The 16,335-nt window shown below is 45.4% G+C and overlaps 2 protein-coding genes across 2 annotated transcripts; both read right to left on the reverse strand.

The window, feature by feature from the left end:
* Positions 1–140: 140 nt before the first annotated feature.
* LOC310769070 (cytochrome P450 2B4-like) lies at positions 141–3,165 on the reverse strand (the record flags this gene model as incomplete). Its single annotated transcript, XM_083628153.1, has 3 exons — positions 2,922–3,165; positions 2,423–2,585; positions 141–331 (listed from the first exon to the last, which is right to left on the reverse strand). Exons 1-3 carry the CDS (start codon positions 3,096–3,098, stop codon positions 141–143), a joined length of 531 nt encoding a protein of 176 aa, XP_083484279.1. The 5' UTR covers positions 3,099–3,165.
* A 3,753-nt stretch (positions 3,166–6,918) lies between these two features.
* Positions 6,919–15,841, reverse strand: LOC310768110 (cytochrome P450 2B4-like). The gene is made up of 10 exons (XM_083625820.1): positions 15,446–15,841; positions 14,159–14,249; positions 13,753–14,057; positions 11,703–11,953; positions 11,373–11,573; positions 10,677–10,818; positions 9,828–9,985; positions 9,490–9,610; positions 8,161–8,349; positions 6,919–7,944 (listed from the first exon to the last, which is right to left on the reverse strand). Exons 1-10 carry the CDS (start codon positions 15,726–15,728, stop codon positions 7,763–7,765), a joined length of 1,923 nt encoding a protein of 640 aa, XP_083481946.1. The 5' UTR covers positions 15,729–15,841; the 3' UTR covers positions 6,919–7,762.
* Positions 15,842–16,335: the final 494 nt, after the last annotated feature.

A 16,335-nucleotide genomic window follows, 5' to 3' on the forward strand; every position in this document is an offset into this window, starting at 1 on the left:
GGTGTAAAGGAGGAAAGCCAGACCCACTTATTTGACAGGGGACTGAATGATTGTGAGGAAAGCATGGCGGGTGTTTTGGCAGGATGAGCGGCCGTTCCTCAGTTACAACATCGTTTTCCTCGCCTCCTGCTACGACAATGTCAAAAAGCACACGGCGCCCCTTCCGAGGGGAAACGTTCACCTTCCGTTTTCCTCAGGGCTTCCACCAGGAACTGGGCCTCCTCCTGGATCCGCTCCTCGATGGATCTCTTCCCCATCCCAAAGTTCCTCAGGGTTGTGAGGGAGAAGCGACGCAGCTGCCTCCACCGTTCCCCGTTGGTGGAAACCACACCTGGAAATGGAGAAAAACGCCACAAAAAAGGCAGAAGACTGGGGGAGAAAAGATGGAGGCGCTACACGGAAAACAATGGCACACAGAACCTCCCTCTAGTTTAACAATCCCGTTCTCACAGGGGCAGCCATATGTTCCAGGGGGGACATTTTCTTCACTACAAGTCAGGTCCAAAAGAAGATGGAAGGGCCACACAGAGAACAGTGGAAAAAGCAATGTGTTTCTGGTTTCTCTGAGATGAAGAGGGATAGAATCACAGTATTGTAGACATGGAAGGGACCCCAGGGGTCCTCTAGTCCAACCCCCTGCATTGCAGCAGTTATAGAGGAAGCCCTGGCATGGAAGTCACTGCACAGAAAGATGGAGGGACAGTTGGCATGAGCTGAGGGGTAGCAGACTTTCGGCATAATTTCACCGCCTTGAATCAGCTCAGGGGTGGCAGGCCTCTGGACCACAGGAACCAACCACCAGGCCTATGGCTCTCCTTCTTGGGACCTCCCAACCATCCCAACAAGAGTTCGGCTTTCCAGTGGCTTCCATTGGTGCAAATGGTAACAAGAAAGAAATGGAAGATGGAGAGAGAGAAAGTGAGAATGAGGGCAGGGAGGAAGAGGCAGCTGTGAAGGGAGAGAGAAGAAGCAGCTTACCTACATTAAATAGGATTCGGTTCACATTTAATTCACACTCATTTATACTTTGCAAAACAATAGGAGAACTGAAACACAGCCACACTTCAAAATTTGCACTTGTCCAAATTTTGCAGTGCGGTTCTCCAGTCAATATTTATAAAAACAGTGGAAAGCAGGCATTAAAATATATTCGTGAAACAGTGAAAATAACATCAAAATGCATTGTATTGGGGAAATTGCTTGCAAAGATAAAATGTGTACATTAGTCACAACGGCAGGGAGGACCGTTGTGCTTACTAGGAGAAATCCGAACTAAAACACTGGAGAATTTTGGAGAGGTTTGTTGCTGTTTTTAAAGAAAAGTGGTGTGGAGTAGTGGAAAAATGAGAAGTCTAGAAAAGCCAAATTGATTGACCTTGCCATTCCTACGAGTGAAATGGGGGAAAGTGAGAACACTGGAAAGTGAGAAAATCGAAAGTGAGTCAAATTTCTCCCCCATCCCTAGAAAAGGAAGATAGGAAAAATGCCTTGGAATGATAGAGTTGGAAGAGATCACCATGAACTTCTAGTCCAACCCCCTGCCATGCAGGAATGCAGGAATACTGAGTCAGACTCTTTAGTTCATCTAGCTCAGATAATACTGAGACAAGAACAGTTGGAAGGATAAGGTGTGTGTGGCAGAAAGAAGGCGAAAGGGGGGAAGGAAGGAAGGAAGGAAGGAAGGAAGGAAGGAAGGAAGGAAGGAAGGAAGGAAGGAAGGGGGGGAAGGCCATGCAAACCTTTCCCTCTTCTTTTCCCCCACACCTTGGCTCCAGCACCACTTACCACAGTCCTGCACATCACTGAAAAGTTTCCTATGGTGGAATGCAATTTTCAGACTAAAAGTAGTTCTTCAGTCCTGAGCTATATTAAATTATAGACTCACAGCGCTCCTTCTCCCTCTGGTGGCTTCAGTTATAGCTTCATGTTTTGGTATATCTTGTAAATCAAGTGCACCACACCTCTTGCTTTCTCATTTATTATGATGGTACTCTCCACTTGTATGTTATCTCATCGCAAATATCCAGATAAATTGCTTTATTGTTGCTTCTTGTGCATGTAGCATCCCAGGCTGGGCTTGGTTTGATTTACTTTTTATATGTTTGACTCATGAAGTCCTATTTTATTATTGGGTTTACATGGATAATGTTCAAAAATAAGAAGAAGACAGGGATCATAGAGAGCTGCCTTCTATCGAGTCAGGCATGTGGTCCATCCAGCTCAGTATACTGACTGGTGCCTGCTCTCCATTGTTTCAAGTAAATGCCAGAGACTGTAGCTGGGACATTCTGCATTCAGAGCAGGTACTCTTGACACTGAGCTATGGCCCTTCCTCTAATATTGCAAGATAAATTTATCCCATCCCAGCTTTCGGTTGCATTCATTTCTGCTACAAACACTCTATTTTCAAGCTGCCACTTACCATAATCCCTGATGCTTTCATCCATACCCATCATCAGTCCTCTCCCTCCAAATGCTTCTGCATTATCTATGAGTGCTTCCTTTATGGTTCCATAACCGCACAGCACCACAATTGGCCGGGAGCCCATGTAGACAGTGAAGACTGAGCCATACTGCTCCTGGAACTGCCAAGAGACAAAGAACACACCTGATACTTGGATGGAAAGCGACAGCGTGAAAGGGTGTGATTCGGTGGAAGACCATGTGCTTTGCATGCAGAAGGACCCAGGTCCAGTCCCTGCCGTCTAAAACCCTGGAGAGCTACTGCTGGACAGTGCAGAGCAGAAAAAAACATGACTAGATGGATCAATAGTTTGAGTCTGTATAAGGCAGTTTCCTCTTTTTCTGCAGTAACAAATCCTGCCTAGGGGTAGCTCCTCCTCTTCCACTCCAAATGGCACTGGGACACCTCCTTCACATAGCAGCCCCCAACCCTGCTGGCAGCAGAAACCCACACTCACCTTCTGAAAAGATGTTACGATGTTCCGAACATCCAACTGGAGCAAATTGCCCACCAAAGGCAACGGGGTGGGGCCTGGGGGCAGTTTGCCCTTTGTGGCATCTCTCCTCCGGATTAGGATAAGCAAGAAGGTGATGCAGGAGACCAGCAAGAAGGGCAACACTCCAAAGAGGCCCATTTGGGAGCAGACGGCCCTCGTTGAGTTTGCTGCTCCTGGTACTTTGGTTCTGCAAAGAAGTGGATGGGCATCCCAAGCGCTGCCTATAAATCAAAGGGGCCTGAACTCATTTAAAGATTAACTATTTTCCACGAATGAGCCAGTGTTAAGAATAACAGGGATAAAGGTCAGTTTGCATAACTTATTTATTATGAGTTTTGCCAGCACACTTTGGTGTCCTCTGCACATTGGTATCAGCAAGGAAGGCAACGGAGGACACTCCTCATGACTAGAGAGGTTAATTTCCCCCCCGATTGCCCCAGGGCAATGATCTGAGTGAAGAAAAGTTCATTCAGTGACATTATTTTGGGGAGAAAGTCTACATAGTTTCATGTATTTGGGCTGTTCATTGACCAGACCTTTGCTGCATAGGGGAGGCTGAGTCTGTTCCCAGCAATAGCAGTGCCTCTGGGTTCAGCGCGCAGAGGTAACTCTAGAGGACTGTATTCAGTGAGGTCATACCAGGCACAGAGCTTCTGGGCCTTACTGAAATTCAAGGCCAGCCTTTTCTCCCCGAGGCCCAGGATCTCCAGGATGTTGTTGTTTGCAGATTGCAATGTCTTTTGTGGGGCATACCACACTGCCCCACACCTGACATCATACATGATGCCAAAGGTAGGGTGGGATGTGTGGCTTGGCCAAAAGGGCTTAAGGGGCCAAAAGGTACAGTCTGATAGGCCTAATTGGAGATGCCCCACTGCTGGTCTGGACATAGCTGAGCCAACACTACACTCTGAAATTTCTGAGAAATCCAACTTCCCCCAGTATCCAGAGGATCTGCCTATCGCCTCTTACCTCCTTCCAAAAAATAAAAAAAAACTTGAGCTCTGACATTTAAGACAACTCTTAAAACTAATGCTTTTTTCCTAGAAAAATAGGTGCCAGTGTAGCACCCTGCTTGTGGTTAACGCTTAGCTGGAATGAAATATTCAACGCAGCAATAGAGAAATTAAATTAATAATTTATTTGTCAGACAAATAAATGATAGACACAGTGGTATATGGTTACCAAAGCTCTGCCCACTCCAGCCCTGATGGCCAGCACTTATATTTCCTCAGCCCAGCCCCCTTGCTCCTCCTTTGGCTGCCTCTGTCCAATCAGCCTGGTTGAAATTCCTATTGGCTGTTTGCTAGAACCAATCATAAAAGATACACCCATTTCCTATTACCTTTTATGGGAGACAAAGAGCTATATTTCCTTCTATCCATAAATGGCAGACAAGTAGACATATATCTTACATTTGCCTTGACAAGGCACCTTAATTACCAGATCACCTTTTGCCCCTGTTGCTCCTGCATTCCAAAACAAATGGCTCATGGTATTAAATTCTATCGAAACAGAGATCTTGGGTTCACATTCTCACACACCATCAATGAAATAAGAATCTAACATAAGAATCTAACATTTCTTACTTTCTAAATCCTTTGCATAATTACATTAAGCCAACAAATCTCATACATAACATAGATAGCTTTTTAGAGGAAAAAGGCATTTGCAAAGTAAAAAAGGAACTCAGTAAAAACAGCTTCAAAAGAAGCCTCTTCAGTTTACACCCCCCTTTCCCAGCCAGCTGCTTTTCCCATTAGCTCTTCCCAAAATTTATTGCCCTTTAACTCTCTCAGTATACCTTAAACCTTAGGAAAATATGGCTAGAGTCTGATGGGAGGCACATGGTATTATTTTCTGTTAAACCATAAATCTTACTATTTACCAACTCTTAATTAGTGTTTTTGCAGCTTGATTGTATTCTGTAATATGTAGGGTCAGTGTAACATTTGCTCCCAGCCTGTAATTCCCTTTTACAACTTTGAGAAACTTGTCTCCTGCTACTGCTATAAATCAGGGGGGCCCTTGTTCAGGAGAGCAGGAAGATAAACAACTGCCAGAGTACTTAGCCAGCTGGTTTCCGCCTGGCATGAAACATACAAACATTTGCAAATATATCTTTAAGCTCATTTTAAAATACAGGCCTTGATCAGATGCCTCATTGGTACTCACCATGAAATTGTTACACTAAGTACCACACTTTTTAAGCAAGAGAGAGAGGGGTATGGGTACTGCGTGCCCGTCAGTACCCCCTAGGGAAAAAGCCCTCTTAAAACAATTCCGCTCGTTGATTTCCCCCCTGCTGTCATCCCACAGAGAAACGCTCCTGCCCTGGAGAAATCTTAGTTTCATTTCAATTGCACTGACTTCCATTTTGGAAACCGACTGCTTTTAACAAATGGGCTGCTGCCGTTCTGCTTTTGCTGTGATTGTATGTGATGTGGGTGGGTTGTGGGTGGTTTTAATTTTATTCATGTTTAATTGTTTTATTTTATCCAAAAGCTGCCTTGAGTCCCTGTCAGGGGGAAAAGCTGAGGTATAAGTAAATTGTTGTTGTTGTTTGTTGTTTGTTGTTAATAATAATAATAACTTTCTCCAGTTCTACAATTTCCTTTTGGAGGTCAGGCAAACAGAATCACACATAGTATTCCAAGGGCAATTGTACCATTGATTCATATATTTATCAAATCATATTAATCAAGGGAGACTGGGCACGTTCACACTTCTTGTGTTCCTGCTTCGTATTCTTTTTCTCACAGCTAGCAATGATTGCTCCACTTTCATTTTCTCGTGTTCTTTAGTGGCAGGGAACAAAAAAAGATACTGAAATTTCTATCATCCATTGAAATCTTTATTTCCACCATCAATCAAGCTTTCTGCTTTGCTTTAAACAATTTAATAATTACTTTCTTTTGTTTTTCCAGCAACAGAAGGCGGTACTCCCGAATCTTTAGTGTTTGGATTGCTTTTCTTTAACATGATGACAATGAACCTTTGTTGTATGGAAGTCAAGATTGTTCTCGGAACTGGTTTTTGGTCATTGTCACTGATATGGTGTCTCCCTCTCCAGCTACTGATGAAGTGGGGCAGCACCTGCCATTTCTGAACTATGCTTTGTTGTCTGGAATTTAAGATTGCTCCCCAGACTGGTGCTTTTTTGTGGGTGTATTCTGCAGCATGCCATTTATGCAATAATAATGCATTCTCAAGGGATTTATACTGGACTACCAGCAGGTGGCGCTGTGGTCTAAACAACAGAGCCTAGGGCTTGCTGATCAGAAGGTTGACAGTTCGAATCCCTGGGTGAGCTCCCGTTGCTCGATCCCAGCTCCTGCCAACCTAGCAGCTCGAAAGCATGTCAAAGTGCAAGTAGATAAATAGATACCGCTCTGGCAGGAAGGTAAACGGCGTTTCCATGCGCTGCTCTGGTTCACCAGAAGCGGCTTAGTCATGCTGGCCACATGACCCGGAAGCTGTACGCCGGCTCCCTCGGCCAATAAAGAGAGATGAGCGCCGCAAACCCAGAGTCGGCCATGATTGGACCTAAAGGTCAGGGGTCCCTTTTCCTTTTTACCCACGCAACATTCCACTTTATTAGTAATTCTCCAACGTTTTCCCAATGCAACTACATGATTGCTGCCAAGAGGGGCACACTTGTGCTATAGCACAATGAAAGCAAGATATAAAGCAATACTCCACAACATCTGTCATATTTATATGCAAATACAAATTGTTGGTAGACTCTAAAGACAGAGGCAGATTCCCCCTGCCAGATTTATGATATGAGGCATCCTGTCTATGCTGGCTAAGGAAATGGCTATTATTTTAAAATACTGATGTTTTAGACCTGGAAAAGTCCCATGGTTTTAGCAGGAGACCTCTTGCAAACAACAAAATACGAATGCCTGTAAGTGTTTTCAGGAGCAAACAGTACTGAAATCATGATTCCATATGTTGTTGTTGTTGTTTAGTCATTTAGTCGTGTCTGACTCTTGGTGACTCCATGGACCAGAGCACGCCAGGCACTTATGACCACCCCAACTGCCCCACGAGCACAGATCATGAACAATGCTCAGTAAAAATAATGTCTGGAGGGGCCATTCCATGATTCCTTCCCCCTAAATCCTTTCATTATCATTTGACTAGCTCTAAGGAAGGACATTTTTGCCTTTGTATCTCTCTTTTTTTTTTTTTTACTTCGAATGCATATGTATACTAAGACAGAACACTGAGTCTATATGTACAGGAACTTCCACCTTATCCCCTTCTGGTATTCCATTAGGGTTAAGACTAGGTTTACATTGTGGATTATCAAACTCCTTTAGTAAGTCCAAATTTGTCTCATTTGCCTGATTGAGTTTCAAATTCAATACCTCAACTTTTCCCCCTAAGTGAACTACCTCAGTTGTCATTTCTTTGATATTCAAATTATGAAGTTCACTTTAACTTTCAAGATCTTTGCTTTCTTCTCCTGGGTAATAATCCTTTTACCTTTTTCTACCATGAGAACAATCAGAAACAGAAGAAATTCAGAATGGGCAGACTCCTTTTATATTGAGATCTGTGCATACGGCAATTTAGTCGTAGAGATTTTCAAAACAGTGTTTCAACCATAAAACGTTTACACTGAAATCTATGCTGAAGGTTTTCAAAGCAGTTATTCAGACACAAACCTTCATTGTGTCAATATTATCACCAAATCAGAGAGACAGAAAGGAGTTCAGATTAAGAAGAAACAGACACAATGGACAGTCCCCCAAGTCTCCCAGAGATTTCAGCTCTCTTGTATCAAGGACCATTCACCGTGGAACCATGCAAAGCTGATAATGCCGGGGAACATGTCCATTACTTTCCACTCCTGGTGCAATGTCAATTTCTTCCCGCTGCTTGGGCGTTTTCAGATGGAAGTTTTGCAACAGTGTTGTAAGGAACACAAAAATCTCCATACGGGCCATACCTTCACCAGGGCAAGCTCTTTTTCCTGGAAAAGCAAGAAACAGGAGTTCCATTTATATATACAGGGTGAGTCCTAACTCAATATTTCCCAGGCCATACAATCCAACATTTTTTGCTCTTCTTTTGCATCCCCCTCTCTTTCCCACTACAGATCCTTAGATTCCTCCTAAGGCTAAACCAAGCCAACCCTCTCATTCGCTCCTCCTCTCTATTCTGGACGTATTAAACAGAGGCCCATCACCTGCTCCGAATGGCAGAAAGGCTTCCACCTTCTTGAAGGCCCCGTTTTCATCCAGGAAGTGGCCAGGATTGAACTTCCTGGGTGTCTCATAGTACTTGGAGCTCTTCATGATGGATGACAGGAAAGGAATAACGGTGGTGCCCTGCAGAGGAAAGACACAGACCCCGGAGGCAACGGTTACTGCAACTGGCCCAGTTCAGATATTTCCTCTTTAGCCTGCCTTTATCCCTGGTTCAAATCCCTTAAGGACTGGACAATGCTCTGCTGATTAGGAGATGGTACCCTCCATAGGGAATCATTCAATTTATCTGAGTCACTACATGTGGCCTGGGAAGAGTCTCATGGCTTGGCAGGAGTCAGGGACATATAGTGGTACCTTGGTCCTCGAACTTAATCGGTTCCAGGAGTCCATTCGACTCCTGAAAACTGTAACAGTTACAGAACTATACCGGGAAACAAGCTTCTATCGGAGCCCTGATAGAGGTTCAGTTAAAACATTGCGGGCCTTGCCCTGGGTAGCTGCAGGACCCCACCTCAAGACCCCACCTCTCCAGATTACATCCTTCCAGTTCGAGAGTTGAGTACAAACGAAACAATCTCTCATTCTTCCAGCACAGAAGCTGTGCATGTGTAGGAACAGTTCTCACCATGATGACCTTGCCCCCTGGTGTAAACAAACCAGCATTCCCACAGCTTCTGGAAACTTCCAGTAACTTTTAGCAACTTTGAGTGTTCTTTCTGGGAATGAATGTCTCAACACAACATTCCCTCCACTGTCAAAGGCAGCATGCCTCAAAGCACCAGTGGCTGGACTGAAACAAGCGCAGAGAGGGCTCTTGTCCTCCAGTTCTGCCTGTACGCTTCACATGGGCATCTGTGGGATGAAGGTGCTAGACTTGTTGGGCCTGTGGCCTCATCAAGCAGGTTCTTCTTATGTTTCCTTTAAAATACTAGCATTACTTTAGTTCAAACTACTTCAAATATAGGAGTAAAGATGGCTGAAGTAATCTAAGGTAGGTTAGTGCAGTTATTACAGGATGTACTGATGTATACTGATGTACATCACTGCCCTCCTAGAGTCCTTTCCCACTGATGAGGGATTGCTTTTAGGCAATTAGGGGAAATCTGAACTCTGGCTATCTTGCCTCTCCACTTAGTCCTTTGGGTGCTGCAAACTGACAACTCCTTCTTCCTCTAGATGCTTCCTCCTTCTGCTTCCTCTACATCTGGGCCACTGTAGATTTTGAACTCATGGTGATCTGAATACCTGGCTATTGTTTGGAAAGCAGACGTGCACACCTCCATCTCTAAGGTCTTATCCAAACTTACCTTTCCTCCGCTGTTTCCAGACACGGTACATGTTCCATGTCTGAGTGTTGTGTTCTTGTTCTTCATGTTGTTGTTGCTGCTCGGGAACTTTCCGTGTGAAAAACCACTCTTTAAAGCTCAACTGGAGCAAATGGCAACCCACAGAAAACCCAAATTGATGTTTGCTCCAACCGAGTGGCAAAGAGCAGGTTTCTGTGCAGCAAAAAGCAACAAAACCTAAACGCAGACGTTTGTCTGGAAAGAGTGGGGCAAAAGCTGCAGGTATAAATCTGAACTAATATTTCTGTTAGCCACACGACTCACTTTACCTTGGGAATGGTGAACCCTCAGAAATGTGCTTCCTGGGTGACCATATGAGGAGCTGCCACTGGTGAGATGTCTAGAAACCGCTGGATCTCACTGATGAAGGCTTCTGTGTAGAGCATCTGATTCCGGTCCTCATAGGAGGGGCTGCGGTTCCTCCCGATGACCCGCTCTATCTCCTCTTGGATGTTTGCTATAAACAATACGGTGGGATTAGTGCTAACAGGCCATAGGAATTGTTAGATATAGTTATAGGAGGAGGAACCATGGCTCAGTAGTTTAGAGGTTTGTAAAACCCCACATCAATTTAATATCAAGGCAGCATAGAAAGTATGAGCAAGATGGACCTCCCTGCTTTGCATGTAGAAGGCTTGTTCTCTGGCTTCTCCGGTTACCAGAAGAATGTAGAAGGAGATGGAAAGGACCATTCTTGCATGCAGTCAGGGAGCAGGAGAGGCCTACAGGCAGTTGCACATGGCAAAGGAAGACGTGCTCTGCAGCAGTGTGGAAGCAGGGGAAGTACAGGAGTGGAGGGTTGCCCTCAGTGCTATTTTTATAGAAAAAGAGGTGCCAGAACTCACCTTGTTCTCTTAGAATGGCAATGGCGGCCACCTGAGAAGTGCCAGAACTGAGTTCCTGTGAGTTCCCCCTGGAATAAAAACCCTGGTTGCCCACCTCCAATATTTTCTTCAAGTTGGTGCCTATAAGTCCCAGTGTGATCAAAGGAAGGAACTAGGGTTCTGACCTAGTTGAAGGGAGAGGATCCCATCAGTTAGAGCTGGAAAAAGAGAATCCTGGTTTATTTAGCAAGGGAGGAACCCATCAGCCATCCACACAGACAGGAAACAAGAGTGAGCGCGACAGATTTGACCTTGCTTTATTACCTTCCATTTCTGGGTATCGGAGGAGGACAAAAAGCCCTTGCCTGATGGTGTTGCCGGTTGTATCTGTCCCTGCAAAGAACAGGTTGAGAACTGTAGCAACCAAGTTTTCATGAATGAATTCTGAAGCTGGGTTTGTTTTCTCCTGACACAGAAAGAAGAAGAAAAGAGCAATGTTATCAAACCTGGGGCTAATTTGTACATCTACAGAATGGTTTTATGGAAAGCTGGCTGGCAAGATTTCCTTTCCAATCTGATTCAAAGTATCACAGGATAGACTGATAAAAAATAACGCTGAATTACAGAGGTATATGAGAAGCAGCATCCTGCTGGACCATCAAGTCCAGCATCTCACAATGACCAACCAGATGCCAATGGGAAGCTCACAAGCTCAGGAACCAGGTGAAACTACAACAAGTGGAGAACTGTGCAGGTAGAACCTAGCCATTGAGCAGGGAAGGTGTTAATTCAAAGAGTGGTGGCAGGTGTTTGGGGGCATATCTAGCATGTTGTGCTGGTTCCCCAGTTGTGTCTTCTACAAAAGAAATGAGAGCTAGGGAGAGCTTGGCAGAACCTATGGAATCATGGAATTGTAAGGTTGGAAGGGACCACAAAGGTCCTTGAGTCACTGGGGCGAGAGGAAGACGCAGCAATGTTATAAAACAATAGTATTAGCATACAAATCCCAAATACTGCTACCTGCTCCATTTTGGCCAGGAAGCAGTCAATGAAGTCCCGAGGGCAATTTAGATCGAAGGACTCCTGGTGCATCTCGACCCTCTGAGAGATGAAGTTTGTTAACTTCTTCATGTACCTGGGCAATTTTTGCTGAGGCCCAGGCAGGATCTGCATTAAGCTTGGGGAAAAATTGCAGATCTGTGAAGAAAAAGGACATGCAGCCTCATCAAGACCTACCCATCCTTATTGCCATGCATCCCATGGAACTTAATATTCAGCTCCTGAACCATGTCCCGTCCTCCAGAAGCAAAATGAGCAATTAAGTTTATGAGAAATTTAGGCAGAGGCAGCTGAGGGCATGAACCAGCTAACACTCTTCCTTCCTGTGGTTATACAGGAAGCAGCCTGTGACATCCAAGAGACCTCCCACCACTTCCTTACCTGTAACCAGGTGGACAACGTAATTGATGAGGTTTTCTTAATTGTGTCAAGTAAAAAGATGAAGTCCTTGTCTTCATATTCAAACCGGTTGCCAAAAACAATGGAGCAGATAACGTTAGAGACGGCATGACTGAGGTGAATGGTTGGATCAAATGGGTGCCCTGTGGAGGGGGAAAGGAGTTTTCACATAATGGGCTGAAAATTTCCATTCTTTCCTATGCGATCATTTCTGATCTGTGATTTGTCCAGTGTCTCTGGCCCCCACCCCTCCATAGTTTCTTCTTGAAATGGCTGCAGCTAACCAGCAAAAGAGAGTCAAAGCAAAAGCGGATTTGTCCAATCCTTACTACTCTCTGATTTATCTGACCACTCTCCCTCCCTCCAGGCATGGTTTCTGCTGGAACATGGCTGCTGCAGAGTGGGCAAACTCTGGCTGTTCAGATATCTGCATCTGTGCAGTACATAGCAAGGTTGTGAGATAACCAGCCTCATATAACCAACATGATTAAGTCTAATTAACACATGAATGGCTTAAGACCATAGAGTAAGGTGTCCTGTCAGGCTTACCACACCCTGGTATTCTTCAAGTGTAATGGAGAAAATGATCTTGTGGCTAGTCTTGAAACACCTTAATTTATTGTTGTTTCAAGCATCATGGTCATGGTGACTAGTCTTAAAGTAAGAGTCAATGGCCAGTTTGGTTGATTTCTGTATGTGGAAAGGGTGCGGCAACATCTTGGTCTTTTAGTCATGCGTCGAAATGTCTTGGAGTGGTAATGTTCATGAGGATGAGCTCCTCAGAAAAACAGTGTTGGTGTTGCTGTGGTTCTATTCCTTTCCTTCCTCTGTAATTTGTGAACTGCCCCCCACCCCTTGCCTTGAGGTGGGAACGGAGACTGGGGATATGGAAGGTGGCCAGGGAACTGGGTGTGAGGTGACAGGAAAAGGGTGACTTCAGCAAGGGTTGCTGGGGAGAAGAAGGAAGAAGAAAGACTGGGATCCATCTTGGGCAGGATCCTCTTGAAGGATCATGCTGCAAGATCTGGACTTCCTTAAAGCTACAATGGTCTCCGCCATGTCTCAATTCTCCAAAGGAACACAGACCCTGGGTCTTAACTGAAATCTATCTAGTCTGTGTGTACACACAAACATTCTGCACCTAAAACTCAACTCAGTTAAAAATCATGAATGGGCTTTTTAGTAGGGTTGCCATATTCCCAAAAGATCCATACAAAGTTGTTGAGTTTTGGGGAACATCTCCCCCAAAATATTAAGTTTTGGGGCTTTTTGGTAATTTTTATGGATTTTATTTAAAAAATTACCCCTCCCTTGCCATCATAGCTGTCAACCTTTGCCTTTTCTTGCAAGGAATCCTATTCGGTATAAGGGAATTTCCCTTAAAAAAAGGGAAACGTTGACAGCTATGCCTTGCCATACATCTGGGTTTCCCCAGACATTTTGCCAATTCGCCAAAAATCTGCCTAGACGCCACTCTGCTGCCCAAATCCCAGTTGTGTCTGGGAAAATACAGGTGTATGGCAGCCCTATCTTTAGGAAGATGGAAGGACATTCAGCAAAATAATCAAAATACATGTATCCGGGAGATTCGCCAAATCTGAGCAGAATTCCATTTTGTTTTCTTAGAAAAAAGAGCACTCCTTCTCTTGGCTACTGTGGCAAGTTTTGGCTACTGTGGGAAGTTTTTAATATATGACATAGTGTATTTTTGGTCTTTGTGGAAGCCGCCCAGAGTGGCTGGGGAAACCCAGCCAGATCGGCGGGGTACAAATAATAAATTGTTGTTGTTGTTGTTGTTTAGTCGTTTAGTCGTGTCCGACTCTTCGTGACCCTCTTCGTGTTTTCTTAGAAAAAAGAGCACTCCTTCTCTTGGCTACTGTGGCAATATTAAACCTTTTCAGCCTGCTGAGGGAAAGCATAGACGAGTGGCAAGAACATTCACCTTCCATTTTCCGCAGCACTTGCACCAGGAACTGGGCCTCCTCCTGGATCCGCTCCTCGATGGACCTCTTCCCCATCCCAAAGTTCCTCAGCGTTAGAAGGGAGAAGCGACGAAGCTGCCTCCAACGTTCTCCGTTGGTTGGAACCACTCCTGGAAATGGAGAGACGCTCCACAAATCAGAGAAGGCAACACGGAAAACACCAGAAGAGAAAAATGACAGAATGAAAGGAGTAGCAGAGCAGTAAAATAATAGAAATAAAGGAGGTGAAAGGGATAATAGGAAGAAAAGGAACATAGAAATCTTCCTTAGATATATAGAGTTGGAAGGGATCCCCCTGGTCCTCGGGTTCAGCCCTCTGCAATGCAGGAATGCCTTCCACCGGATCAGCAAACTCAGCAAACTGACTGGTAGCTGCTCTCCAGGGTCTCGTGCAAATGCCAAAGACTGCAGTTGGGACATTCTGCATGCAAAAGCAGGTACTCTACCACAACCCTTCCTGAGGTTTAGGGGTATAGGGTGGTATACAGGTTGATTAATCACCATATTTTTGCTTTATAAGATGCACCAGACCATAAGACGCACCTAGTTTTTGGAAGAGGAAAACAAGAAAAAAAAATTCTGAATCCCAGAAGCCAGGACAGTAAGCGGGATCCCCTGCCAGGGAGAGGCTGCGTGTGGCTAAGGCTCCCCCAAGAGCCGCGCTCCCTTTAAAGAGCGCATGGAGTGTGTGTGTGCGGCTCTTGGGGGCTTTCCCCCAGGAGGGAGAAGGGCAGCCCTTCTCCCTCCTGGGGGAAAAGCCCCCAAGGAGCCACACACACACTCCACACGGCTCTTTAAAGGGAGCTCTGAGCAGAGCCTCTTGATTTATTACTGTAGAAAAAGAGGAAACTGCCTTATACAGATTCAGATTACTGATCCATCTAGTCAATTTTTTTCTGCTCTGCACTGTCCGGCAGCAGCTGTCCAGGGTTTTAGATGGCAGGGACTGGACTTGGGTCCTTCTGCATGCAAAGCATGTGGTCTTCTACTGAATCACACCCTTTCACGCTGTCGCTTTCCATCCAAATATCAGGTGTGTTCTTTGTCTCTTGGCAGCTCCAGGAGCAGTATGGCTCAGTCTTCACTGTCTACATGGGCTCCCGGCCAATTGTGGTGCTGTGCGGTTATGAAGTCATCAAGGAAGCGCTTGTTGATAATGCAGAAACATTTGGAGGAAGGGGACCAATACAGGTCTTGGATGACACCTTGACAAAATACGGTGAGTGGCAGCATGAAACTAATTAATTACCATATTTTTTGCTCTATAAGATGCACTTTTCCCCTCCTAAAAAGTAAGGGGAAATGTGTGTGCGTCTTATGGAGTAAATGCAGGCGGGAGGCTCTGCTCAGAGCTCCCTTTAAAGAGCCGTGTGGAGTGTGTGTGTGGCTCCTTGGGGGCTTTTCCCCCAGGAGGGAGAAGGGCTGCCCTTCTCCCTCCTTGGGGGAAAGCCCCCAAGAGCCGCACACACACACTCCATGCGCTCTTTAAAGGGAGCGCGGCTCTTGGGGGAGCCTTAGCCACACGCAGCCTCTCCCTGGCAGGGGATCCCGCTTACTGTCCTTATAGAGCAAAAAATATGGTAATTAATTAGTTAATTAAAAGCCTTCCTCTAACACTGCAAGGCAAATTTCTGTTTTCATGCTGCCACTCACCGTATTTTGTCAAGGTGTCATCCAAGACCTGTATTGGTCCCCTTCCTCCAAATGTTTCTGCATTATCAACAAGCGCTTCCTTGATGACTTCATAACCGCACAGCACCACAATTGGCCGGGAGCCCATGTAGACAGTGAAGACTGAGCCATACTGCTCCTGGAGCTGCCAAGAGACAAAGAACACACCTGATATTTGGATGGAAAGCGACAGCGTGAAAGGGTGTGATTCAGTAGAAGACCACATGCTTTGCATGCAGAAGGACCCAAGTCCAGTCCCTGCCATCTAAAACCCTGGACAGCTGCTGCCGGACAGTGCAGAGCAGAAAAAAATTGACTAGATGGATCAGTAATCTGAATCTGTATAAGGCAGTTTCCTCTTTTTCTACAGTAATAAATCAAGAGGCTCTGCTCAGAGCTCCCTTTAAAGAGCCGTGTGGAGTGTGTGTGTGGCTCCTTGGGGGCTTTTCCCCCAGGAGGGAGAAGGGCTGCCCTTCTCCCTCCTGGGGGAAAGCCCCCAAGAGCCGCACACACACACTCCATGCGCTCTTTAAAGGGAGCGCGGCTCTTGGGGGAGCCTTAGCCACACGCAGCCTCTCCCTGGCAGGGGATCCCGCTTACTGTCCTGGCTTCTGGGATTCAGAATTTTTTTTTCTTGTTTTCCTCTTCCAAAAACTAGGTGCGTCTTATGGTCTGGTGCATCTTATAAAGCAAAAATATGGTGATTAATCAACCTGTATACCACCCTATACCCCTAAACCTCAGGAAGGGTTGTGGTAGAGTACCTGCTTTTGCATGCAGAATGTCCCAACTGCAGTCTTTGGCATTTGCACGAGACCCTGGAGAGCAGCTACCAGTCAGTTTGCTGAGTTTGCTGATCCGGTGGAAGGCAT

The sequence above is a fragment of the Podarcis filfolensis genome (assembly GCF_964270895.1).
Source record: "Podarcis filfolensis genome assembly, chromosome: 8".
Taxonomy (NCBI): domain Eukaryota; kingdom Metazoa; phylum Chordata; class Lepidosauria; order Squamata; family Lacertidae; genus Podarcis; species Podarcis filfolensis.

What these genes read in the sequence shown, in the direction of transcription:
- LOC310768110 (XM_083625820.1), bottom strand. Translation starts at nt 15,728, where the DNA reads ATGGCAGGGACTGGACTTGGGTCCTTCTGCATGCAAAGCATGTGGTCT. An exon ending in AGTGCTGCGGAAAATGGAAG is followed by an intron (nt 11,954 to 13,752) that starts GTGAATGTTCTT and finishes CCCCCTCCACAG; the next exon opens with GGCACCCATTTGATCCAACC. An exon ending in TCCTGGCCAAAATGGAGCAG is followed by an intron (nt 10,819 to 11,372) that starts GTAGCAGTATTT and finishes TTTCTGTGTCAG; the next exon opens with GAGAAAACAAACCCAGCTTC.